General features: G+C 48.7%; 1 protein-coding gene across 2 annotated transcripts; it reads left to right on the top strand.

Moving 5' to 3' along the window:
* Window positions 1-6,411: 6,411 nt before the first annotated feature.
* On the top strand, window positions 6,412-26,101 carry ZNF250 (zinc finger protein 250). 2 transcript variants are annotated; one of them, XM_010329807.3, is made up of 6 exons: window positions 6,412-6,499; window positions 16,675-16,770; window positions 17,012-17,138; window positions 17,380-17,493; window positions 19,763-19,825; window positions 24,251-26,101. In XM_010329807.3, exons 2-6 carry the CDS (start codon window positions 16,729-16,731, stop codon window positions 25,570-25,572), a joined length of 1,668 nt encoding a protein of 555 aa, XP_010328109.3. In that variant the 5' UTR covers window positions 6,412-6,499; window positions 16,675-16,728; the 3' UTR covers window positions 25,573-26,101. The 2 variants fall into 2 exon arrangements, with proteins under 2 accessions (XP_010328109.3, XP_074243427.1); XM_074387326.1 differs by lacking the exon at window positions 19,763-19,825.
* Window positions 26,102-26,445: the final 344 nt, after the last annotated feature.

Genomic DNA, 26,445 nt, shown 5'->3' with positions numbered 1-26,445 from the left:
AGCTGTTATTGAGGGCTTTCCACATCCAGTATGTTCATAAGATTTCTACCCTGTGTGAACTTCCACATGTCAAATAAACGCTGGATGCTGACCAAAGACCTTTCCACATTCTTTACATGTGCGTAGGGTTGCTCACCAGTAGTAGTTCCCTGATGCTTCTTAATGGTTGATCCCAAAAAGAATGCTCTTTCGTACTCATTACATTCATAGGGTTTCTCTCCAGTGTGAATTCCGTAATGGCAAATTAGGTCAGAAGTTTGAACAAAGGCTTTTTCACGTTACACTGGAGAAGGAAAAGCCATTATTGACTTAAGGCCATCTATCTTTCTAACCCACTACCCAACCTGGGAAGCCTGTCAGGAGCTCCTGTTAACGTTACTTAACACAGAGGAGCAGCATAGAGTAACCCAACCAACCCTCCAGTACCTAGAGAGAAACACCCTAGCAGGCACAGTTGATGTCCGACGATATGTGGAGGACCATTACTCAGTGACAAATCCCCAGTGGGACCCCAGTGAGGCAGAAGGGCTGCAACGCCTACAAGGATGTCAGGAGGCACTCCTAAATGGAATACAGGCAGGAGGGGAAAAGGCAATAAATATGGGGAAGATTTCAGATGGGCCAAAAGGCAGATAAAAGCCCTAGTGAGTTTTATGAGAGACTCTGTGAGGCATACCGGCTTTACACCCTGTTCAACCCAGAGGTTGCTGATAATCAATGCATGGTAAATGCAGCGTTTGTCAGCCACGCACAGGGTGATATTAGAAGCTTCAAAAGTTAGGTTTTGAAGGCAAGAATGCCACTGAACTCATACGGGTAGCCCACAAAGTGTTCATTAACCGAGAGGAGGAAGCTAAAAGATTAAGAGGGAAGCTAATCAAAAACTTAAAAGGAAAGCTGATCTGCTAGTGGCGCCTCTCACAGAAAGCAGGAAAAATGTAGCAAGAGGACACGGACATGGTGTTGGATGAGGGAGAGGTTTAACTCGTGAGGATCTTGAAAATCAGCCTAAGTTAGAGAAAGATCAGTGTGCGTGGTGCAAACAGAAAGGACACTGAAAAAATTGGTGCCGAGAAAGAGAGGCGGGTGACAGTTACGAAGTTCAGAAAAAGAATCAGAAGGCAAGCCGCCACACCCCAGATGATCAGGACGCCAACCTAATTGGCTTGGCAGGAGCCGAAGGGTATGAGGACTGAGACAGACAAGGCTCCGTTTCATTAGGCGCCTAAAAGCCTGTGGTCAGAATGGAGGTAGGGGGCCAAGAAACAGATTTTATGATAGACACAGGTGCTGAATGTAAAGCATATGCCACTTATAATTGGAGCCAGTAGACTGACAGAGAAGAGGCCTTTTGCCGGTCGAGAAGGTGTGTTATTGGAGGACAGGAAGTTCAGCATGAATTTCTACACCTCCCAAATTGTCTGGTCCCCTTGTTTGGAAGAGACCTGCTCCAAAAATTGCAGGCGCAAATCTCCTTTAAACCAGAAGGGAATGTGACTTTAGACTTCACCCAACCAAAGGCAAGGGTGCTAGCCCTAACTGCCACAGGCTGAGGAAGGGAGGCTGTATAATAAGATGACACAGTGCCAAACTGCTTCATATCCCCAGAGGAGGAAACCGTATTGGCTAGACCAGTAAATTCCTGGAGGTCTGCGCTGAAAATAACCCGCTTGCGTTGGCTGCAAATCATGCTCCAGTTGTAATAAAATTAAAACCAGGTGCCACCCCCATCCAGCTTTGCCAATACCCCCTGCCTCAAGAAGCCATTAGAGAAATATGGAAACACATAGACCGACTTCAGAGTCATGGCATTCTAGTGCCATGACAGTCACCCTGGAATACTTTATTCCTACTGGTGCAGAAGCCAACAGAAAAACCTCATATTCCAGGAGTATATGACTGCAGACCAGCACAGGATCTGTGAGCCATAAACAGGGCTACAGTACCATTCACCTAGTAATGCCAAAGCCTTATACCAGGTGTCCCCAAACTACAGCCCGCGGGCCGCATGCAGCCCCCTGAAGCCATTTATCCGGCTCCCCGCTGCACTTTAGGAAGGGGCACCTCTTTCATTGGTGGTCAGTGAGAGGAGCACAGTATGTGGTGGCCCTCCAACGGTCTGAGGGACAGTGAACTGGCCCCCTGTGAAAAAGTTTGGGGACGCCTGCCTTATACAGTAATAACACTTATTCTGGCGAGTGTAGCCTGGTTTGCTGTACTAGATCTAAAAGATGCCTTTTTCTGCCTCCACCTAGGACCAATAAGCCAACCATTGTTTGCCTTCCAATGGGGCAATTTTCAGCTCACTGGGACCAGACTTCCACAGGGGTTTAAAAACTCCCCCACAATTTTTGGAGATGCATTAGTGACAGACCTTAAAGCTTACAACGCCCCCCCGAAAAAACAGTGTGTCCTATCGAAGTACGTGGATGATGATCTCCTAGCAGCCCCAATTCTAAAAGTCTGCTCCACTTATTACAGAAAGCAAGATATAAAGTATCAAGGAAAAAGACTCAAGTCGGCCTGAGAAATGTCAGATACCTAGGATTCAGCATAAATCAGGGAAAGTGGAACCTAGATGGCCCAGATAAAGGCTGCTTGCAACCTTCCAACCCCAATCTGCAGGCCCTAAGAGAGTCTTTAGGAGCAGCGAGGTTTTGCTGCATCTGGATTCCAAACTTCTCACTCATAGCAAAGCCACCCTTATATGAAGCCACAAAAGGGGTGGCTAAGAGTCTTTCCTTTGCAGAACTGAGCAGGAGAAGGCATTTGAACAGGTAAAGCAAGCCTTAACTGAGGCTCCAGCTCTAGGACTACCAGACATGGCCAAGCCTTTCTATTTGTGTATTCACAAGTGGAAAGGAATAGCCATCAGAGTCTTAACCAGGGTCCTAGGGTCATGGCACTGCCCCGTGGCCTGTCTATCCAAACAATTAGATGTGGTGGCACAAGGACGCCCCCCCCCCCTGCTTTAAGGGACTAGCTGCCACACCTATGTTAGTACGAGAAGCAGACAGATTAACTTTAGGGCAGCATCTGACTGTGTGGGTGAGCATTCAGTCCTAAATCTAATGGATCAAACGAGACACCACTGACGGTCAGACCCAAGTATGACTCAGTACCAAGGGTTCTTATGTGAGAACTCACATAACTTTAGAAACTGTAAAGACCCTCAACCCAGCTACCTTGCTCCCCATAGAGCCAGGAGCCCCACTCCATAACTGCATAGAAACAGTAGATGAAGTATTCTCAAGTCAGATCTTACAAATCGCCCTATCCAGGAACCAGATGGGAGCAGTTTTGTAGCAGGAGGGACCGGTGGGCTGGGTACTCAGTGGTAACCCTAGACTCAGTAGTAGAAGCTTAATGTTTGCCATAACAACTATGAGACTGTGTGTCTGCATGCATGTTGTTTATAAGTATATTATATATTTGGCTGGGCACAGTGGCTCACGCCTGTAATCCCAGCACTTTGGGAGGCCAAGGCGGGTGGATCACCTGAGGTCAGGAGTTCAAGATCAGCCTGGCCAACATGGTGAAACCCTGTCTCTACTAAAAACACAAGAAGTAGCTGGGCATGGTGGCAGGCAACTGTAATCCCAGCTACTTGGAAGGCTGAGGCAGGAAAATCACTTGAACCTGGGAGGCAGAGGTTGCAGTGAGCCAAGATCATGCCATTGCATGAGCAACAAGAGTGAAACTCTGTCTCGAAAAAATAAACAAAAACAAAAAAAAACTATATACTTATGAAAGATACATAAGTTACATATGTTAAGAGTAAAGACAAGCTGGGGTCTGTGATCTCAAGCTGGAGCCCAGGATGGGCTGAAACCCCTTTGCTGCCCTATGGAAGCTGGAACCTTTAGTCTTGGAGCTGAAGGAGCCAGAGGAAGATACAGCAGCTGCTGCCTTATGTAACCCAGGTGAACCAGCAGATAGCCCAGACCTTCTGTAGCCCTTACTATCTCTGGACACACTAGGTAATTCTTAAATTTATTCTGCATATTGCCTGCTGTCCCTATTCACACGTATGGTCCAGGAGGGCGTGGGTTAGGCATGCTGCTTGTTCACTGATGTAGTCCCAGCACTTAGTGCTTAGCACAAGCACTCAATAAACATTGTGCTGTTGAAGCACAAAGGCAGTGACAGAGACACAGAAGGGAAGTGCTAGAAAGGATGTCAGCTGTTAAATCTAAGTAAAGGGCATGCAGGTATTCATTGGATTATTTTTTCAACCTTTATGAATGCATGAACATTTGCAAAATAAAAAAGTTGTGGAGGCGCCGGGCGCGGTGGCTCAAGCCTGTAATCCCAGCACTTTGGGAGGCCGAGGCGGGTGGATCACGAGGTCGAGAGATCGAGACCATCCTGGTCAACATGGTGAAACCCCGTCTCTACTAAAAGTGCAAAAAATTATCTGGGCATGGTGGCGCGTGCCTGTAATCCCAGCTACTCAGGAGGCTGAGGCAGGAGAATTGCCTGAGCCCAGGAGGCGGAGGTTGCGGTGAGCCGAGATCGCGCCATTGCACTCCAGCCTGGGTAACAAGAGCGAGACTCCGTCTCAAAAAAAAAAAAAAAAAAAAAAAGTTGTGGAGGAGGGAAAAAACAAAAACAAAAACCAGGATGCACTGAGGTCGGAGGTGAAGGTCCTAGGGGCAGCGGTGCTCTGTTGAGGTCAAGGCTCCTGGGACAGAGCTTGATCCCTGTCAACTGATAAAACAATCCAGGACAATCCAATAACAGAGCTGAATTTCAATTACCTTGGTCCTGAACTTCACAGCCCCTTAGCAGTGGGAATCCTGTGACACCAAGTTGTGTGTAACCACAGGGCTGGCCTAAACTGATCCTATTCTGTTGGTAACAGGAGGTATCGCAGGGCCAAAACGGAAAGTCGAGTGACCTTGGCATACACAGAGGAGGAAAATCCTAACTCCGAACCAGCGTTTCCTCCCTGAGGGGCCAAGAAGCCAGGAACATGACGGGAGCTTGAGTGGCAAAATGCTTTCAGAAAGGAAGGGTCCATCATCCTGGAAGATCTGGCGCTGAAACCTGCCATTCCAGACTGTACCATAAATGGCCAAGTTTAAAGCCTCCTATTGAAATCTTTCTGCCAGCACTTCTGCGTGCCAACCTATCCTCCCTAACCCAAGTTTGACCTAAGCCCAGACGTGGGAGACACATTTGAGCAGTGTCTCCTGTCTCCTTGGCCGTCAACCTCAAAACAATAAAGCCTTCTCCTTTCTCAAGAACTGGCGCCATATCATCTAGTGCGCCAGGCAGCAGGTCCATTGCTCAGAAACGCGCGTAGCGGGTGGAAGCCCCGTGAGGCGGGAACCCGTGCCCGCAAGGGCTGTGAAGACGTTCGCTAAAGCGTTTGCCTGGTGCGGGGCAATCATGGAATTATCACCACCACCACCGCCCCCGCCCCGCCGCTGCTGCCAACAGCGGGGGCCGGGCACTGGCCTGGAGCCCACCCCGCCGCCCCAGGCCTTCTCCGCCGCCCCGGCCCCGCCCTGCGGAGAAGCCTCTTGACAGTCGGGGCCAGGCCACGCGCCGGACGGACGAGGCGGACCCGGCCTTCGCGAGCGGGGGAAACGCCTATCGGAAGGCGGGCTCGGCCGCCGGCCCGGCTCCACACCAGATCCAGCCTCCCTGCGGCGGCTGTCAGCTGCACGCCTCCACGCGGCCTCGCGAGACCTCCGCCCGCCCCCGAGGGCGCGGTGGACACAAACGAAACGCAAACCCAAGCGCCGCGTGGACGACGGGGCGGTCGCCGCCCGGTGACGCCCGCCCGCCGGGACCACGCCGGGCCGGGCGCAGCGATGACGGGCTGCGCCTCGGACCTCGCAGCGCTCAGCCTCCTAAGTGGGCGGAATAACCACGCAAGTCCCCGACAAGAAGACTTCGGTGCTGCAACCGAAAGAGAAAGGGCCCCCGAGCAGGCGACACCCGCGCTGCAGCGGCGCAGCGACCGGCCAGGAGGCTGAGGGCAAGACCCTTCTCAGCGGCGGGGACCGCAAAGGCGGGGAACGCGCTCGGGTTCCGGGAGGGCCGAAGCCAGCGCGAACCGAGGAGGGCCTGTCGGGCAAGCAGGGGCGTCCCCCGGAGAGCGCCCGCGGCAGAAGCTCGGGAACCGGACTCCCAGCGGGGGAGGCTCGCCGGCGGGCTGCAGCCTTCGCGCCCGGAAGTACGGCCGGAGACCCGGCCGGGCCCATTTCCCTGCGCAGCTCGGCCCCTCTAGGGATCTTGGAGGCCTGGCTCTCGCTGGCTCCTGAGAGCGCCCTGCAGTCGGTCACCGAGGAAGGCTTCGGACCGGGAGGCGGGCCAGATGACGTAAACATGCGTTGCCCTCCAGGATTGGCGGACCCGGCTGTGGAGGCGGGAACTGAGAGGCAAGAGCCCCCAGGGATTGGCGGCGGCGCAGACGGGGCGGGGCAGCCCTTTGTCTGAGGGTGCTGCGGGCTCCCGTCACTTCGCGCGTGAGGCTGCGGCGTGGACGGTGAGTGGGGGGTGCGTGTCGGCGCCGGGCCGGCCGGGACCCTTTCCCATCACGGACACCCGAGCCGGCGCGTCCTCCACTCGGATCGTGAACTCCTCCCCGCGGGCACGCACTGCCCGCTCCGTTTGCGCCGGTCCCCTCCCCGCACGGACGCGCGGCGGCCTCCTCCCCGGGGCCAAGACCGCGCCCTCTCCCCGGTTCGGGGTTCCCATCCTTCCCCTGGCCGGGCCTCGGACCCCTTCGGGCCCTCCCACGCCACCGCCTGCCCAGGAAGGTTCGGTCCCTTCCGCGCCCTTCCCCCCTTGGGCTCTCTCAGACCCCCAGCGATCCTCCCATTTTGGATTTTCTCAGACCGCCCCGCGTCCCTCCCACCTTGGATCGTCTCCGATCCCCGGCGTTCCTCCCCCCCTCGGGCCAGGTTGGCGGGAGTCCTGGGGGACCCCCCCCCGGGCCGCCCTTCTTGCCGCTGTCCTCGCCTTGGTGGAGAGGAGGGAGCCGACTTGTTCCTGGGATGGGCCCGGAAAGGGTGGGGAGCTTCCCCAAAATACAAAAATTGAGGTTTTCCTGTTTTATGCAAAACTGAGGAGCCCCGCGAAGACCCCGGCGACGCACCGGGAGCGCCACTTTGTTTAGCAATAAAAAGTCTTCCCGCGTCGGGACGAAAACGAGCTGCTTTCGTCTCGGCTGTCGGTCGGGGGTCCTGCCCGCCGAGCGCCTCCTCCTCCCGCCGGGCTGCGGTCGATGCTGTCTCTTCCGTTACCTTGTCAGAGCCCTGTTTTCATGAATGAGTCCGACTCTTCGGGGTTCACGCAGCGAATATATCCCTCGTGGTTTACTGGCTTAATTTTTTAATTGAAAATAATATGCAATACTTCTTCTAATGCAACCGTATCTGAAAAGCGTGAAAGTCCAGTGTATGAAGAGGCAGGGGCGGTGAGAGTTTCAGACTTTGCGAGGGCGCTGCAGCCCTAGGCGCGCGCGCACGCGCTTGTTTCCGTCCACGGTCACGGGCAGCTGGCGTCGTTCGGACTCAGCGCGGCGGCGGCAGCGGGCGCTCCACTCGTGCTGCGCCGAGTCGGCACTCGGGTTTTTCGGTTCGTGACTGTCTTCTGGACGTCGCTTTCTCTGTCAGGCGGACTCTGTCAAGTGGGTTAGGGTGGGAGACTGCCGTCGACATTCCCGCGCCCTACGGGGCTGTGGTCCTGTGTGCTTGACAGGTCCCTGCATTCCTGCCAGGTCGACGTTTTCCGTTTATTGGTGAGGTTAAAATCCCTTCGTTTGTGTTTTAAACATTTGTGTTTCTTTGTGATTTTCCAGCTCATATTCTTTTCCATGTATGTTGAAAACATACTTCTCAATTTGTCTTTTGACACTGATTATGGTGTTTGGTTCTGGTTTGGGCTCTTCGAAATAGAAAATTTTAAACTCTTATGAGTCAAATATTTTGCCTTAAGGCATTTTGGGTTTTGTGCTGTGTTTTAAAGGGCTTTCCCCACTCCAAGATTATTTTTTAAATAAACTCCTGTTTTTCTGTGGTACTTGTAAAATGTTGGATACATCTGGAATTTATTTTCTTGTCGGGTGAGTTTGGAATCCAGCTTCATTTTTTTCCCTAAATCATAGCCATTTCTAACACCACTGATCTTTCCATTGATTTGAAAGACCACCTTTGTCATATGCTAAGTTGTTGAAAGCCTTTAGTTGAATTTCTGGAGTTTGGTAGCTTTGATGTACATAAGATTTTGATTCATAAGCTGCATATCTATGGATCTCTGTCTCTAGTCTTTCTGCTTTTGGTATTTTGCTTAGAACAGCCCTTCCCACATAAAATAATAAAAATACACGTGTATTTTTATTAAAGGTCTTTTTTAATTTAATATAATTATACATATTTATGGGGTACATGTGATATTTTGATACAAGGATACAATGTATAATGATCAAATCAGGGTAATTAGGATATCTGTCACCTCAAACATTTTTTGTGTTGGAAACATTTCACATCTCTTCTTCTGGTTGTTTTGAAATATACAATAAATTATCAACTGTCGTTACTTTACTGTGCTATCAAACACTGGAACTTATTCATTGTATCTGACTGTGTGTTGTAATCATTAACCTACCTCTATTCATCTCACACGTCCCCCTCAACCCCACCCTTCCCATCCTCTGGTAACCATCATTCTACTCTCTATCTCCATGAGACCAACTTTTTTAGTTCCCACATATGAGTGGAAACATACAATATTTGTCTTTCGGTACCTTGCTTGTGTCAGTTAAGATAATGACCTCCAGTTCGCTCCCTGTTGCTGCAAATGACATCTTTTTTTTTTTTTTTTTTTTGAGATGGAGGCTAGAAGTGGCGTGATCTCAGCTCACTGCAACCTCCGCCTCCCAGGTTCAAGCTGTTCTGCCTCCTGAGTAGCTGGGATTACAGGTTTGCAGCACCATGCCCAGCTAATTTTTGTGTTTTTCATACAGATGGGGTTTCACCATGTCAGGCTGGTCTCGAACTCCTGACCTTGTGATCCACCCACTTCGGCCTCCCAAAGTGCTGGGATTACAGATGTGAGCCACCACATCTGGCCAACTTTATTATTTTTATAGCTGAATCATATTCCATTGTGTACATATACCACATTTTCATTATCCATTTATTTGATGTACATTTAGATTGATTCCATATCTTAGCTATTGTGAATATTGCTGCAGTCAACACGTATGTTCAGGTATCTCTTTGATATGCTGACTTCCTTTCTTTGGGGTATATACCCAGCAGTGGAATTGCTGGATCATATGGTGGATCTATTTTTAGGTTTTTTTTCATATGCCTGTTGGTCATACATATTGTATATCTTTTTTTGATAAATTATTCCGATCATTTACCTGTTTTTAAATCAGATTAGTTGTTTATTTCTATTAAATTGTTTTGCTCCCTTCTGCATTCTGGTTATTAATCCCTTGTTGGATGGATAGTTTGTAAATATTTTCTCCCGTTCTGTAAATTGTCTCTTCATTCTGCTAATTGTTTCCTTTCCTGTGCAGAAACCTTTTAGCTTAATGTAATCCCATTGGTCTAGTTTGCTTTTGTTGCCTGTGCTTTTGAGATCTAACCCAGAAAGTGTTTTCCCAGACCAGCATCCACAAGTGTTTCCCTGATGTTTTACAGTTTTCTTTATAGGGATCCTGTGCGTTTCTAAGGTTTAATCTTGTTTCTTGTTGCTATTTGTTGAATGGATTTTTTTTCCCTTCATATTTTCTGACTAGGTGTTACTGGTGTATAAGAAAGCTATAAATGGCGCCGGGCGCGGTGGCTCACGCCTGTAATCCCAGCACTTTGGGAGGCCGAGGCGGGTGGATCACGAGGTCAACATGGTGAAACCCCGTCTCTACTAAAAGTGCAAAAAATTAGCTGGGCATGGTGGCACGTGCCTGTAATCCCAGCTACTCAGGAGGCTGAGGCAGGAGAATTGCCTGAGCCCAGGAGGCGGAGGTTGCGGTGAGCCGAGATCGCGCCATTGCACTCCAGCCTGGGTAACAAGGGCGAAACTCCGTGTCAAAAAAAAAAAAAAGAAAAAGAAAAAGAAAGCTATCAATGGCCAGGCGCGGTGGCTCAAGCCTGTAATCCCAGCACTTTGGGAGGCCGAGGCGGGTGGATCACGAGGTCGAGAGATCGAGAACATCCTGGTCAACATGGTGAAACCCCGTCTCTACTAAAAATACAAAAAAATCAGCTGGGCATGGTGGCGTGTGCCTGTAATCCCAGCTACTCAGGAGGCTGAGGTGGGAGAATTGCCTGAACCCAGGAGGCGGAGGTTGCAGTGAGCTTAGATCGCGCCATTCCAGCCTGGGTAACAAGAGCGAAACTCCGTCTCAAAAAAAAAAAAAAAAAAAAAGCTATCAATTTGGGTTTTTGTTTTGTTGTTTTTTTGTTTTGTTTTGTTTTTCATTTTTTGAGATGGAGTCTCACTCTGTTCCCCAGGCTGGAGTGCAGTGGCATGATCTTGGCCCACTGCAAACTCCACCTCCTGGTTCAGCCTCCAGGGGAGCTGGGATTTACAGGCACATGCCACCACACCTGGCTAATTTTTGTATTTTTAGTAGAGATGGTGTTTTACCATGTCGCCCAGGCTGGTCTTGAACTCCTGACCTCAGGTGATCCACCCACCTTGGCCTCCCAAAGCGCTGGGATTACAGGTGTGAGCCACCACACTCAGCCAGAAAGCTATCAATTTGGATACATATTTATGATCATTAATTATGTAAAAGTTGCAAGTTAGGGTTAGTTAGGTTAGATTAGGTCAGCTTTTTTGCACTGTGCTCACAGGTGGCTCAGAAGCCTCCTGTCTTGAACATGCTTTCACCTTAGTGGGTAAGGAGCTTCTTGGTGATGAAGAGGGAGCAGTGCTTGTTAGCAGAAAGTCCAGGGAGTAAGGATGATGAGGAGCAAAAGAAGGCAGTGGCTCTGGAGGGGATCCTGGCAGCTCTCCCCGGACCAGGAGACTCCAAATGTGCCTGACCCAGTGTGTCACCACGTGCAAAGTCCTCTGGAATGACAGGCATACTGCTTTGTCACATTGAGACAGGAATTCCAAAAAGAGTGATAGGAGTGTCTCACTGCCATGTGGCTTTTGATCACCTAAAGAAAACTGGAAAGCCAGTTGCTAACAACATTGATCTACGGTTTTGGTTTTGGATTATTCCCTAGGGAAATTTTCAAATTTGAAATTCCTGAGTTTGTAAAATGAACTCTTCATGCTGCCACCTTTGTGACCAGTGGATGGGTGGGATCCTTGTTCAGCCAGTGCCCTGAGTGGGTGTTCTTTATATTGCCCAAGGTTAGCTATTGGCATGGCCTCAAGAGGGGGGTCCTCAAACTCCACTTCCAGTATTCTGGCACAGTGATTTCTAGCCTGTCCCAGCCCCTGGCCCTGAAGCCTGGCATCTGTAGAGGACTTGTCATGAGCCTGTCTTTTAATTTTTAAAAACTGTCCACACCCTCCTTTCCTGCCTGAATTGTGTTTTTTGTTTTTTGTGTTTTTCAACTGTGTTCTTATGGAGCAAAGATTGGAGTTGGGCCTCAGAATCCCGGGGGTGACGTAGGGATGGAGCGTGTTGTTAAAAGCTGGTTTCTGGCACCCTAGATAGTTCTGTGTGTGCAAGATTTAGGCTGAGGCCCATGCTGTTTGCTTGTCTTGGTATCCTGTTGCAAGCTTGTTCCAGGAAACCGAAACCTTTATCTGCCATAGCATAAGTAAGGAAAAAAATTAAACTAGTTTATACCACTTTTAAAATGTATTTTGTTCATATATATATTATATGGTTTTTTGGTTTTTTTTTTTTTTTTGAGACGGAGTTTCGCTCTTGTTACCCAGGCTGGAGTGCAATGGCGCGATCTCGGCTCACCGCAACCTCCGCCTCCTAAGTTCAAGCAATTCTCCTGCCTCAGCCTCCTGAGTAGCTGGGATTACAGGCATGCACCACCATGCCCAGCTAATTTTTTGTATTTTTAGTAGAGACGGGGTTTCACCATGTTGACCAGGATGGTCTCGATCTCTCGACCTTGTGATCCACCCACCTCGGCCTCCCAGAGTGCTGGGATTACAGGCTTGAGCCACCGCGCCTGGCCCATTATATGTTTTTAAATTTTTATTTATTTGTTTATGTATTTTGTGAGGCAGGGTTTTATTCTGTTGCCCAAACTGTAGTGTAGTGGTGCAGTCACAGCTTACTGGAGCCCTGACCTGGGCTCAAGCAATCCTCTCACCTCAGCCTCCAGAGTAGCTGGGACTATGGACCAGCTAATTTTTTTGTTGGTTTGTTTTTGTAGAGACAGGATCTTGCTATATTGTCCAGGGTGGTCTTGAACTCCTGAGCTCAAACGATTCTCCCACCTTGGCACTCTAAAGTACCAGGATTATAGGTGTGAGTCACCATGCCTGGCCCATTTTCTTCATTTTTTTTACCAGAATACAATCATACTTTGTGATGTGATTTTTTTTTTTAATTAGCAATATATGAAGATCATCTTTCAGTAGAGACCTGATACAGCATTTTGTGTTTATGCTTTTCTAAGACTTACCCCAGGTAGCAATCTTTCCTTTTTTTTTTTTTTGAGACAGAGTCTCACTCTTTTGCCAGGCACAAGGCTGGAGTGCAGTGGCCCCATCTTGGCTCACTGCAACTTCTGACTCCTGGGTTCAGGCAGTTCTCCTGCCTCAGCCTCCCAAGTAGCTGGGACTACAGTCACGTGCCACCATACCCAGCTAATTTTTGTAATTTAGTGGAGATAGGGTTTCACTATGTTGGCCAGGATGGTCTCAATCTCTTGACCTCATGATCCGCCCATCTCGGCCTCCCGAAGTGCTGGGATTACAGGTGTGAGCCACCGCGCCTGCTACAATCTTTCCCTTTCACTTCTCTCTGCCACACACTTGCTAACAGACTGGTATTGTCCTTTGGAATTTTTCTTCTGTGTGTTAATTTAATCAAATAGATAATACCTTATCCAGCAGCATCCACCTCTGAGCCAGGGCTGTTCTATGAGATCTCCTCTCACCAACCACGTGATCTCTAGGCCTTCAGAGGAGTGTGTCATCTCCTGGATTTACAGGTGTGGCCTCAGTGCAGCTGGCCCAAGTGAGGCAGGTGAACCAGTCCCAGGTGCCTGTGACACACATACCCTTTGTGGGCTTGGGGTCATAGTTTACAAAATGAAATCGTCCCCTGCATGCTGATCCCATGCTGCATTTTCACTCATCCATCTGGCAACCTGACACAGCACACGTTTCTCTTTAGCAGATGTGTCACTCGTATGTAGAAGGACCAATATGGCATTTGCCTCAGCAACATTTTTGAATCTGCACCCTCGCCCACATCCATTCTTATAAGGCACCCACTATCCAAGGGCCAATCTGATTTGCCTAAATACTGTTAGGTAGCTTTCAGTATAAAATTTAAAAACAATATGAGAAACTCTACTTTCCCATACCTGCCAGTGGCAAGTGTTGACTCCTTACTTGCTATTACAAATGGCATAAAATGTGAGCTCATTGCTCTTTATTAATTTGTACAACAAACAGGCCAGGTGTGGTGGCTCAGGCCTATAATCTTTACACTTTTGGAGGCCAAGGAGGGAGAATCCCTTGAGCCCAGGAGTTCAAGACCAGTCTGGGCAACATAGCAAGACCTCATCTCTACCAAAAAAAAAAAAAAATTAAATTATCCAGGCGTGGTGATGCATACCTGTAGTCCTAGCTACTTGGGAGGCTGAAGTGGGAGGATCACCTGAGCACAGGAGTTGGAGGCTCCAGTGAGCTATGATGAAGCCACAGTACTCCAGCCTGGACTACAAAGTGAGATCCTGTCTCTAAGAAATCAATTAATTAAAAGTTTTTAAAAGTACATTGCCTGGCAATTTTTAATCATTAGCCTAGAAGTAATTTAAAAAAAAAACAAAAAAGAACAGTCAACCACTGGGTGGAGCCAAGGCTGCTTGTGGTGGGTGGGGCAGAGGTTTCTGAGACATGGATGGGGAGCACAGGTCACGTGATAAAGGGCTGCAGGGCTCTGAGGAAAATCACAAAGATTGGGGCAGGCTCATAGGAGCCATTGGGGTCCTAGGAGGACCTTGGAGCAGAGGACAGTAACTGTATTCTCCCAGGAAGGTAGATGGAGGGGCTGGGCTAACAGACTGTGTTGGGAGCTGCTGAACATCTAGGAGTGGTGGTCATGGGGCAGGGAGGGCAAGATGGGCAACGTGGTCAGGTTCTTGATGTGCTTAGAAGATGAATTAGAAATGAGATGTGAGAATGAAGAAGGAAGGAGGCTTACGTACAGATTCACAGACCAAGCTGGGGGCAGAAATGGTGGTAGAGGGGGTGCTTGGTTTGGGAAGTTAAATGTGACACCCATATTGAAATGTTGAGTCAGAGGGAAGGGGGATCACCAGCTCAAGTGTACCAAAAGAGCTACTGGGATCAACTGACTTTTCAGACTCACAGGACAACTATGCCTAGCAGCAGGTTCATGGAAAAGCTGACTAGCCTCATCCAGCAGGCATCCAGGGAGTACGCAGGTGCATAAACACAAGATGCAGGTAGGAGAAGGAGTTCGCCTGGCCGAAAGCCTTATGGTCACACAAGCCAACACCTCCTGTGTCAGGAGAACTAGCTACAAGATCTGCTTGGGAGGCCCTGAATCTAGTTCCCGTGGTTGTTCATCATTGAGTTTCATCCCAGGTGTTGTTGGGCCATAGCGAGAATAACCATCCACCTTTGCCAGGTTTCCAGGGGACCAGAGTTGTGCATTCACCAAAGATCAAATTCACATGCAGGGCTAGGCTCAGTGACTCACACCTGCAATTCCAGCATTTTGGGAGGCCAAGGGGGGCAGATCACTTGAGCTCAGGAGTTCAAGACAGCCTGGGCAACATGGTGAAACCCCATCTCTACAAAAAATACAAAAATTAGCCGGGCATGGAGGCAGGTTCCTGTAGTCCCAGCTACTCAGGAGGCTGAGGCAAAAGAATCGCTTAAACCCGGGAGGCAGAGGTTGCAGTGAGCCAAGATCATATCGTTGCGCTCCAGCCTGGGCAACAAGAGTGAAACTCTCTCTAAAAAAAAAAAAGAATTGCATTGCACTTACACAGAAATGTGCATGCACACACATATTTGGAGGGAATGGGCAGTTTTGGAGAATAGCAGCACAAGGGAGGGTTGAGAGCCTCTCTCTACCCATGTTCCGCTGTCCTGTTCTTCAGAGGCAAGCAGTTGATAGTTTATTGTGTATCTTCCTGAAAGTTATCTGTGCAAATATATACATATATCTGATGTGGGTTTTTGTTTTGCTTTGTTTTGTTTTTTGAGATAAGAGTTTCACTCTGTTGCCCAGGCTGGAGTGTAGTGGCATGATCTTGGCTCACTGCAACCTCTGCCTCCTGGGTACAAGTGATTCTCCTGCCTTAGCCTCCTGAGTGGCTGGGATTACAGGCACCTGCCACCACACCCAGCTGATTGTATATTTTTAGTAGAGACAGGGTTTCACCATGTTGGCCAGGCTGGTCTCCAACTCCTGACCTCAGGTGATCCACCCACCTCGGCCTCCCAAAGTGCTGGGATTACAGGCATGAGCCACCACACCCAGCCTATATCTCATGTTTTGTAGACAATGGGATTGTGATGTCCCTTGACTCCTGCCCCCAGGCCCTTTCCTCCTGGCAGCCCTGACGCCTGTTGTGTCACTCTCAAAGTATCCTGTTTGTTGTGGTGCCCAGCTGAGCCAAGCATGTAAGGGTATTGGTTGCTTTCTTGTACCATGTTTTTCTGGAGTGTCTCTGGCTTTGGTCACCTGCTTGGTTTCTGTGGCCCTGTCACAGACTGACACTCCAAAGACTGTGAACCATGTCCTGTACAGGGCCAAATGTGTCAGGAAAGATCTTGCCCCTGCTCCCCTTTTTTCCCCAGCCATTTGGGTGTGTGTCAAACACTTTTGCTTACCTTGTCCTGTTACATTCCAGCACTGGCCCGACTACTCCAAGCATTCCTTTCTCACTTGATGACAAGTCTTCCTTCAAGTGCTCAGACCAGATCCCTGGGCCACTGTTGACTCAGTTTGTCCAGAACTGACCACTTCTTATGCCTCCCCTTTGAATACCCTTGTTGAACCACAAGGTTGAGAGCCTCCACCACATCAGAGCACCAGGGCTGCCTAAGGGTGGGGTTTGGGGGAGTCTTGTTGTCACCCTGGTGGCCAAGCCTTTCTTAATTGGGAGGGTGTTTGGGGAAGCAGCTTGGCCTGATGCCTGTCTCCCTCACATGACCTGGGGACAGTCTGGTACTTATGAGTGAGTGCCTCAGGTATAGAACACACAGGGCCCTGGTGAGCTGGTGTCCTTGTATGTGTGGAGGACCATGGGCCGTGACCAAGGTGCAGCAAGTGCCTTGCACCTGGTGTTCAGAGAGCCCAGTACTGGCTGGGCAGGACCAGGAACTATGTGTTCAGGGCCTGGACAGGCTTGGGGGAGGCAAGGCAGAGCAAGGCTGCAACAGTAGCCGCTCCTTGCACCTTACCTCGGTGTGCCCCTCATTGATTCTAAATGAGGCCCAAGGGTCCCCTGAGGGTCTCCCAGGAAGTTAAGGTCTCAAGGTCATACCCCTCTCTTGTCCCTTCCTCAGCCCCACAGGTTCCTTCACTTTCTGTGATTCTCAGAGGCCCCAGGAGACCAGGTGATGGCAGCAGCCAGGCTCCTGCCAGTGCCTGCAGGACCTCAGGTAAGCTGTCCCCAGTACCTGTGCAGTGCCTCCAGCCAGAGAGCCCTGTGGTTCCTTCCATGCCCCATAGCTCCTGAGAGCAGCCAGAGCATCACTGCATTCCCTAAACTCTATGGCACCTTCCCATTACCTACCTGAGCTCACAGAGCCCCCCATTGCCAGCTGCTCATGTCACATGCACCCACTCCCTATCACAGAGGTCAGGATTTGATCTTACCTGCAGCAGCCCCTGTCGTTTCAGGCCAAGTTAACCTTCGAGGATGTGGCTGTGCTCCTCTCCCAGGACGAATGGAACCGGCTGGGCCCTGCTCAGAGGGGCCTGTACAGAAATGTGATGATGGAAACCTATGGGAATGTAGTCTCATTGGGTAAGGCCCCTTAGCAGGCCTTGTCTGTGTATATGTGTGTTGCACTGGGGTGGCGGCTTCCCAGGATAGGGGGCCTGGGGCAGGCTGGTCCTGGAGATTTTCCCTCATCACCTCTTTGGGTGCTCAGCTCCAGCAGAACATCAGTCCTGTCCATTTTCATGTCCCCACAAGTGGCTTGGGGGGGCGGGTGGGGCGGCTCTGTAAATGTTGTATAAACAAAGACTTCCTTCTCCATGAGCAGGACTTCCAATAACCAAGCCTGACTTAATCTCCCAGCTGGAGCGAGGGGAAGATCCCTGGGTCCTGGATGGGAAGGGGGCTAAGGAGAGCCAGGACCTGTGGAGTGGCCACTCAGGTGAGTAAGGAGAGCCGTCCCCTCCTTCACTGAGGGCTAAACAGGTCCTCAGCACAGCTGTGGACCTAGTCCAGACTGAGCCGCTGACTGCAGTGGCTTCCACCTGGGGTAAAACCTGTCCAGCCTTATCTGGCAAAGGAGTCTGTTGGCTGGGGGTTGCTGAGCCAGGCAGTAGTCCATGGCCAGAAGTGAGCATAGCAGTGGATTTCAACAAGCTGTTGTGCAGAGCCATATAGAGAAAATTAAGGCATGGCTGCAGTGATTCTGTCCCTGACCAGAGGGACTGGTTAGCCAGATTTGGTCCTAATGAGACGTTCAGGTTTTGAGAGTTACCTGATGATTTAGCAAAGAACAGAGCATCCTAAATGTAGAAAGGAAGTGTCTCAGCCTGCCACTCAAGGTGAAATGCTGAAAGCACAGCACACTGTTTCATCTCAAGAACAAGACAAAGGAGCCCGCATCCCCATGTCCATATAACACTATACTGGGTGTCCTGTGTATGAAATCACGCAAAACCAAAGCTATAAGAATTGGAGGGCCGGGCGCGGTGCCTCACGCCTGTAATCCCAGCACTTTGGGAGGCCGAGGCGGGTGGATCACGAGGTCAAGAGATCGAGACCATCCTGGTCAACATGGTGAAACCCCGTCTCTACTAAAAATACAAAAAATTAGGTGGGCATGGTGGCGCGTGCCTGTCATCCCAGCTACTCAGGAGGCTGAGGCAGGAGAATTGCCTGAACCCAGGAGGTGGAGGTTGCAGTGAGCCGAGATCGCGCCATTGCACTCCAGCCTGGGTAACAAGAGCGAAACTCCGTCTCCAAAAAAAAAATAATTGGAAAGAAAAAAGCATCGTTTGCAGTTTACGTGATTGTCAACTTGGAAAATGATTAAAATTCACAAGGGAAATTACCAGTTTTGCTGGATATAATTTTTGTTTTGTTTTGTTTTGAGACAGTCTTGCTCTGTCACCCAGGCTGGAGTGCAGTGGCATGAGTTCTTGGCTCACTGCAATCTCTGGTTCCTGGGTTCAAGCATTTCTTATGCCTCAGCTTCTCGAGTAGCTGGGATTACGGGTCTGTGCCACCAAAGAACCTCCTACTTCAGTAAGGTAACATCTAAGTCTTAGGAAAACCCCAGTCAGCCTGTCCTATCATAACGTGCCCCACTTGGTGTGAGTAGGGACAGTTGGGCAAAACCTCCATTGGCTGATCAGCTTCAGCATTTCAGTTGTGGTGGTTTTCTCCTTGAAAACTCCTTATTTCTAGAGTTTATGTAAATAGGGTACCAGGTGTTACAGTCTACCTCTTACTGGCCTGCAAAATCAGATATCCTCAGAGGAACAAGGTACATGCCAGCCTTAGAGGAATTAATTTTCCAGTGACTATAAACAAGAAGACACATCATCTTGCATAGAACTTCTGCATGCTAACTGCGGCTGTAGGAGGCAGGGCATTTGCCGCCACTACCAAACTAGTCCTGGGCTCCCTGGTATCTTAACTGTGTACTCGCCTGATGGAGAGCTTAAACTCCCTTTGAGTGCCCTTTGAATTTGATACCACAAAGACTGTGAAATTCTCTGGGATCATGGTTGGTTGGATATGAGAAGTTTTTTCACAGAAGCACCTGGTCACCTCACCGCTGGCACAGGTCACAGAGGACAATGGGACTGAGTAAGTTTTAGATTACTGATATGCATAGAAGCAGAAGCCACCTGCCACGACCTGGATCACTGCCACTGGCATCAGAGCCAGTGAGGAGTAGAATATGCCTTTGTCTTGTCCTGGCAGTTCCTCAGGATGGATAAGTGTCTGCACCTGCCCAGCCCTGCCGCTGCTATTTTTAACTCAGTAAATTGTACTTACATGTTGTAACAGCAATGAAAGGATTTTCCAGTCTTTTTTTTGTTTTTCTTTTTCTGAGAGACGGAGTCTCACTCTGGGTCTCCCAGGCTGGAGTGTAATGGCACAATCTTGGCTCACTGCAATGTTCACTTCCCAGGTTCAAGTGATTCTCCTACCTCAGCTTCCCAAGCAGCTGGGACTACAGGCATGCACCATCACATCCAGCTAATTTTTTAATTTTTTTGTAGAGACAGGGTTTCACTATATGTTGGCCAGGCTGGTCTCAAACTCCTGACCTCAAGTGATCCCACCCACCTCTGCCTCCGAAAGTGCTGGGATTGCTGGCATGAGCCACTGCACTCAGCCAGGATTTTCCACTCTTGAAGGGAGTATTTTGTTGTCACTTCAACTCACTGTTTTTTTTCCAGACAACGTCAAATGGGAACACACTACAGCCTGTATGCAACAAGACAGTTTATCTTGTCCATGGGGTAAGTGTATGCCTGATCTTTTTAATTCAGTACAATCTCTGAAGGTGTTAATGTTTTATGAGAATGTAGAGACTACTTGGGGTGCTGTGAAGCTTGTTATACAACTCACACAATTGCTACAAAACACCAGGGAGTGTCTTTTTGTCTTTTTTCATTTTTAAACCTTTTTTTCTTTTCTTGTGAGCCATAGTAGGCCTAGATTTTTTTAATTAAAAATTTATTTCAGGCCGGGCGCAGTGGCTCAAGCCTGTAATCCCAGCACTTTGGGAGGCCGAGGCGGGTGGATCACAAGGTCGAGAGATCGAGACCACCCTGGTCAACATGGTGAAACCCCGTCTCTACTAAAAATACAAAAAACTAGCTGGGCATGGTGGCACGTCCCTGTAATCCCAGCTACTCAGGAGGCTGAGGCAGGAGAATTGCCTGAGCCCAGGAGGCGGAGGTTGCGGTGAGCCGAGATCGCGCCATTGCACTCCAGCCTGGGTAACGAGAGCGAAACTCCGTCTCAAAAAAAAAAAAAAAAAAAAAAAAAATTGTTTCAGTGAAATTAATTTTTTAATTAAAATTTCTTTCTTTTTATTTGTTTTGTCATGTCTAAAACATACTTCTCTACTCTATACTTAAAACATACTTCCGGCCGGGCGCGGTGGCTCAAGCCTGTAATCCCAGCACTTTGGGAGGCCGAGGCGGGTCGATCACAAGGTCGAGAGATCAAGACCAACCTGGTCAACATGGTGAAACCCCGTCTCTACTAAAAATACAAAAAATTAGCTGGGCATGGTGGCGCATGCCTGTAATCCCAGCTACTCAGGAGGCTGAGGCAGGAGAATTGCCTGAGCCCAGGAGGCGGAGGTTGCGGTGAGCCGAGATCGCGCCATTGCACTCCAGCCTGGGTGACAAGAGCAAAACTCCGTCAAAAAAAAAAAAAAAAAAAAAAAAACGTACTTCCCCACCCCCACTCTATACTTAAAACAACAACTGAAACCATCATTCTAAAAGCAAGTGACACTTGGCTGAAGTCCAACTTCTACACAGGATGGATGCAGGATGCAAGTAAGTGTGGCTTGTACCTGGCGCTCACAGCAACTTGAGTCCATCTCACAAACAGTCATATGATGCTTTCATGCCATGGATGATTGAGCAAGTAATCTCTTATACAGTTTAATATGTATGTGTATATGTGCGTGTGTGTATTTTTCTTCTTTTTTTTTGAGACAGAATCTCGCTCAGTTGGCCTGGCTAGAGTACACTGTAGAGACGGGGTCTTGCTATGTTGCCCAAGGTGGTCTCAAACTCCTGGCCTCAAACAGTTCTCCTGCCTCAGCCTCCCAATATGCTGGGATTACAGGCCTGAGCCACTGTGCCTGGCCTGTTTTTTTAAATTATTAAAGACATCTTTCCATTTTGTTACTTTGGCATCAGGTCAGAAGCCACCCATTCAGGAAACTTTTTTTTCCTTTAGACAGGCTCTCACTCTGTTGCCAAGGCTGGAGTACAGTGGCATGATCACAGCCCACTGCAGTCTCAACCCCCTGTGCTCAAGCATTCCTCCCACCTCAGCTTCCCAAGTAGCTATAACCATAGGTGTGCGCAACAATGCCCAGCTGATTTCTGTAGAAACAAGGTTTCAACATGTTGCACAGGCTGGTCTCAAACTCCTGGGCTCAAGTGATCCACCTGCCTTGCCCTCCCAAAGTGCTGGGATTACAGACATGAGCCACCATGTCTGGTGAAACTTCAAACAATAGAAATAATACTCTTCACTGCAAATGAATAACTATTTCTTCAGCCTACAGGCTTTTATTCCGTGAAGATGAAGCTTATACATTAAAAAAAAAAGAAAGAACTAAAACTTGTTTCCATCAGTTTAAAAAACACATAGCCAGCCTAGGCAAGATAGTGAGACCCAATACTACAAAATAAAATTTAAAATTAGCCAGACATGGTTGTGCATTCCTGTAGTCTCAGCTATGTGGAGGCTGAGATGGGAGGATTGCTTGAGCCCAGGAGGTTGAGGTTGCAGTCAGCCGTGATCACATCACTGTACTCCAGCCTAGGTGACAGAGACCTGTCACCCAAAAAACCCACAGAATAACTTTCTAAAATGAGACATGTTAAAAATTATATTAAACTAGGCCAAGTGCAGTGGCTCACACCTGGAATCCCAGCACTTGGGGAGGCTGAGGCGGGTAGATCACCTGAGGTCAGGAGTTCGAAACCAGTCTGGCCAACATGGTGAAACCCTGTCTCTACTAAAAATACAAAAACTTAGCCAGGCATGGTGGTGCATGCCTATAATCCCAGCTACTTGGGAAGCTGAGGCAGGAGAATTGCTTGAACCTAGAAGGCAGAGGTTGCAGTCATTATTCAACAGTAAAGTGGAAATCAAAACCATTGTACCATGTTACACCTTCAGAATGGAAAAACTGGAAAGATCTGACAATATCAAATGTGAGTGAGGATGTAGGGCAGCTAATAGGGATATAAATTCACATAACCACTTTGGAAAAATTTGGCATCCAATGAAATTGAAAACATGGTCACATTCTGAGAGAATGGAGGTAAAAAACTAAAAAAAGAAATTGAAAACATGAATTCCTATGTTCACCACTTCCCACTCCTGCATATTTATACGGCAAGGGCATTTGTGTGTAAGCACCAGGAATCATAGGAGAATCTTCACAGAAGCATGTTTCATGATTTAAAAAAACATTTGAAAAGAATTCAGGGCTGGGCACAGTGGCTCACGCCTTTAATCCCAGCACTTTGGGAGGCTGAGACAGGTGGATCACAAGATCAGGAGTTCGAGACCATCCTGGCCAACATGGTGAAACCTTGTCTCTACCAAAGATAAAAAAAATTAGCTGGGCATGGTGGCGCGTGCCTGTAATCCCAGCTACTCAGGAGGCTGAGGCAGGAGAATCACTTCGACCTGCGAGGCGGAGGTTGCAGTGAGCCAAGATTGTGCCATTGCACTCCAGCCTGAGCAACAAAGCGAGCCTCCATCTCAAAAAAAGAAAATTCAAATAAATTAAAATAAAATTCAAATGTTCATAAACAGAATTGACTAAACATAAACTATGGCATTTTAACGTAATGGAATATACTGCAGTGAAGATGATTGAATAACTGCTACACAGCAACATGATGGATCTCAAAAACAATGCTGAGGGTGAAAACAAGTTCCAGAAGACTGTGCTCCATGAAACTATAGAAAGCTTAGAAACATGCATAACTAAATAAAATAATGTTTAAACCTAGGCACAATGGCTCACACCTGTAATCCCAGCACTTTGAGAGGCCAAGATGGGAGGATCACTTGAGCCCAGGAGCTTGAGGCTGCAGTGAGCTATGATAGTAGCCACTGCACTCCAGCGTGGGTGACAGCACAAGACTCCATCCAAAAAGAAAAAAAAATCACTATTGTCCTCAGCACCTCTCACCTACCGCCCACTCACACACAGTCAGCTTGCAGGGCACTTGACTTGGCTCCCAGAAAGGTCTTCACCCCAGTCTTTCCTGCCATCGTGCTGCTGCTCCTGTAGGCCTCATCTCTGGCCTAACCTTGGCAGCGGATTCCCATCATGTCCCTATGCACCTCCAGTCTTGTCCTTCCCACCCCTCCTCCTGCCAGTGCATTCTCCACGTGAAATTCTCTTCCACAGGGCCAGGTGCAGTAGTTCACGCCTGTAATCCCAGCACTTTGGGAAGCCGAAGTAGGTGAATCACTCGAGGTCAAGAGTTCAAGACCAGCCTGGCCAACATGGCAAAATGCCATCTCTACTAAAAATACAACCGGGCGTGGTGGCATGCCACCGTAATCCCACTTAGGAGGCTCAGACACAAGAATCGCTTGAACCCGGGAGGTGGAGGTTGCAGTGAGCCTGAACTGCGTCACTGTGCTCCACCCTGGCAACAGAGCAAGACTCTGTCTCAAAAAAAAAAAGGTATATACAAGTCTGTTGGCCTCCAGATAGCATCCCCACCCCCAACTTGCTTACAAGAGCTCATACCTCTCCCTGCCTGCCCATGTGCCGCTGTCTGCCCCACAGAACACCCACGTTGTGGTGTAGGCCTGCATGTAAGCTCTGTCCACATGTGGACTCTAGGGAGGGCAGGGCTCATGCAGCACTGGGCTGTTTCCCAGCTGTTCTATGCACTCCACACAGGGGTGTGACCTCAAACTGGACTTTACGCCTTTCTCTTAAACCTCACTATTAGTCTTGGCACATTCCTGTTTGGAAACATTATGTTCTGATTTCTAGTTGTTTGACACAGTTAATGATGGTTCTGTTCCTCTCTAGCTCACACAGCCATGTGCATTGAAGGATTTTGCACCTTCATCAGCAAGGCCAGTTTCAGGGTTGCACTTGCTTTTCAGTTTTGAGTAGTGTTAACATTTTCATTTTGGATTTGTTCTTTCAGAATATGAAACCAAGGGAGAGAATCAAAATACAGACTTGAGTCTGAAGCCATTAATTTCAGAGGAAACAGTGATTCTGGGGAAAACACCCTTGCGGAGGACTGATCAAGAAAATAATGAAACGAAGCGAAGCTTCTGTCTAAGTCCAAATTCTGTCGACCACCGTGAAATTCAGGTCTTAAGCCAAAGCATGCCACTCACTCCACACCAGGCAGTGCCTAGTGGAGAGAGGCCCTACATGTGTGTCGAGTGTGGGAAGGGCTTTGGCCGGAGTTCCCACCTCCTTCAGCATCAGCGTATCCACACTGGAGAGAAGCCCTATGTGTGCAGTGTATGTGGGAAGGCCTTCAGCCAGAGCTCAGTCCTCAGTAAACACAGAAGAATCCACACAGGTGAGAAGCCCTATGAGTGTAACGAGTGTGGAAAAGCCTTTAGAGTGAGCTCAGATCTTGCTCAGCATCACAAGATACACACAGGAGAGAAGCCTCACGAATGTCTTGAGTGTCGGAAAGCCTTCACTCAACTCTCACATCTCATTCAGCACCAGCGGATCCACACAGGAGAAAGGCCCTATGTGTGTCCATTGTGTGGGAAAGCCTTCAACCATAGCACTGTCTTGCGGAGCCACCAGAGGGTACACACCGGGGAGAAGCCTCACAGGTGCAATGAGTGTGGGAAAACCTTCAGTGTGAAGAGGACACTCCTGCAGCACCAGAGGATCCACACCGGGGAGAAGCCCTATACGTGCAGCGAGTGTGGGAAGGCCTTCAGTGACCGCTCAGTCCTCATTCAGCACCACAACGTGCACACTGGGGAGAAGCCCTACGAGTGCAGCGAGTGTGGGAAGACCTTCAGCCACCGCTCTACCCTGATGAATCACGAGCGGATCCACACTGAAGAAAAACCCTATGCATGCTACGAATGCGGGAAGGCCTTCGTTCAGCACTCACACCTGATCCAGCACCAGAGAGTCCACACTGGGGAAAAGCCCTATGTGTGTGGTGAGTGCGGGCATGCCTTCAGTGCACGTCGGTCTCTGATCCAGCATGAGAGAATCCACACTGGTGAAAAGCCTTTCCAGTGCACAGAATGTGGCAAAGCCTTCAGCCTAAAAGCAACTCTGATTGTGCACCTGAGGACCCACACGGGCGAGAAGCCCTATGAGTGCAATAGCTGTGGGAAAGCCTTCAGCCAGTACTCAGTGCTCATCCAGCACCAGCGGATCCACACAGGTGAGAAGCCCTACGAGTGCGGGGAGTGTGGACGTGCCTTCAACCAGCACGGCCACCTAATCCAGCACCAGAAAGTGCACAAGAAGTTGTGACCCGTGGCTGAAACAAGAGTCCATCTCACAGAAACTGCATGTGGAACTACAAGCAGCCTTCAGCCCAAAAGAAGTTTCTGTTAACTCTGTAAGAATCCTTTCTTTGGTAATTCCGTGTCACAAAATAACTCCGAAAAGAAGCACTTGGCATGATGTTCCCATGGAAAAATTTCAGAGGCTACCTGTTTTTATTTTCGTCACCATCTTGAGGTTATATTGGAGAGTAATCATAGAATTGTAGTGAATTTTGGTAAAAACTGCCACAATTCTTTCTCTGACATTAGTTTATTTGAACTAAGGGAATTTAAGGCATAAGAACTATTGTCCCAATAAAATCTTCTTACATTCCAAATGAAGTTCTTTTTCTAAGAACATTACATGCCCTTCATAAATATCAATTAACCATACTGATTGTTACACTTAAAATTAGAAAATTTAATATTTTCAGTGTTAAAACACTAAAGTGCTGTACGGATAAACTGATACAAAAAGATTTTCATCAAGTAAGTAAAATGAATGGAAATCCTAAGTGTGTGGAAACACCTGTTTTGTATAAAACAAGGAAAAGTCTAACGATATATTAGTGAGAAATTACGTAAATTTAGAAAACTTTTTTTTTTTTTTTTTTTTTGAGACAGAGCTTTGCTCTGTTGCCCAGGCTGGAGTGCAGTGGCATGATCTCGGCTCACTGCAGCCTCCACCTCCCAGGTTCAAGCGATTCTTGTGCCTTAACCTCCCAAGTAGCTGGGATTACAGGTGTGCACCACCACCACGCCTGGCTAGTTTTTGTATTTTTAGTAGAGATGGAGTTTCATCATGTTAGCCAGGCTGATCTTGAACTCCTGGCCTCAAGTGATCTGTCCACTTTGGCCT

The sequence above is a fragment of the Saimiri boliviensis genome, chromosome 15 (assembly GCF_048565385.1).
Source record: "Saimiri boliviensis isolate mSaiBol1 chromosome 15, mSaiBol1.pri, whole genome shotgun sequence".
In the NCBI taxonomy this organism is placed as follows: domain Eukaryota; kingdom Metazoa; phylum Chordata; class Mammalia; order Primates; family Cebidae; genus Saimiri; species Saimiri boliviensis.
This window is presented reverse-complemented; position numbering and strand designations above follow the sequence as displayed.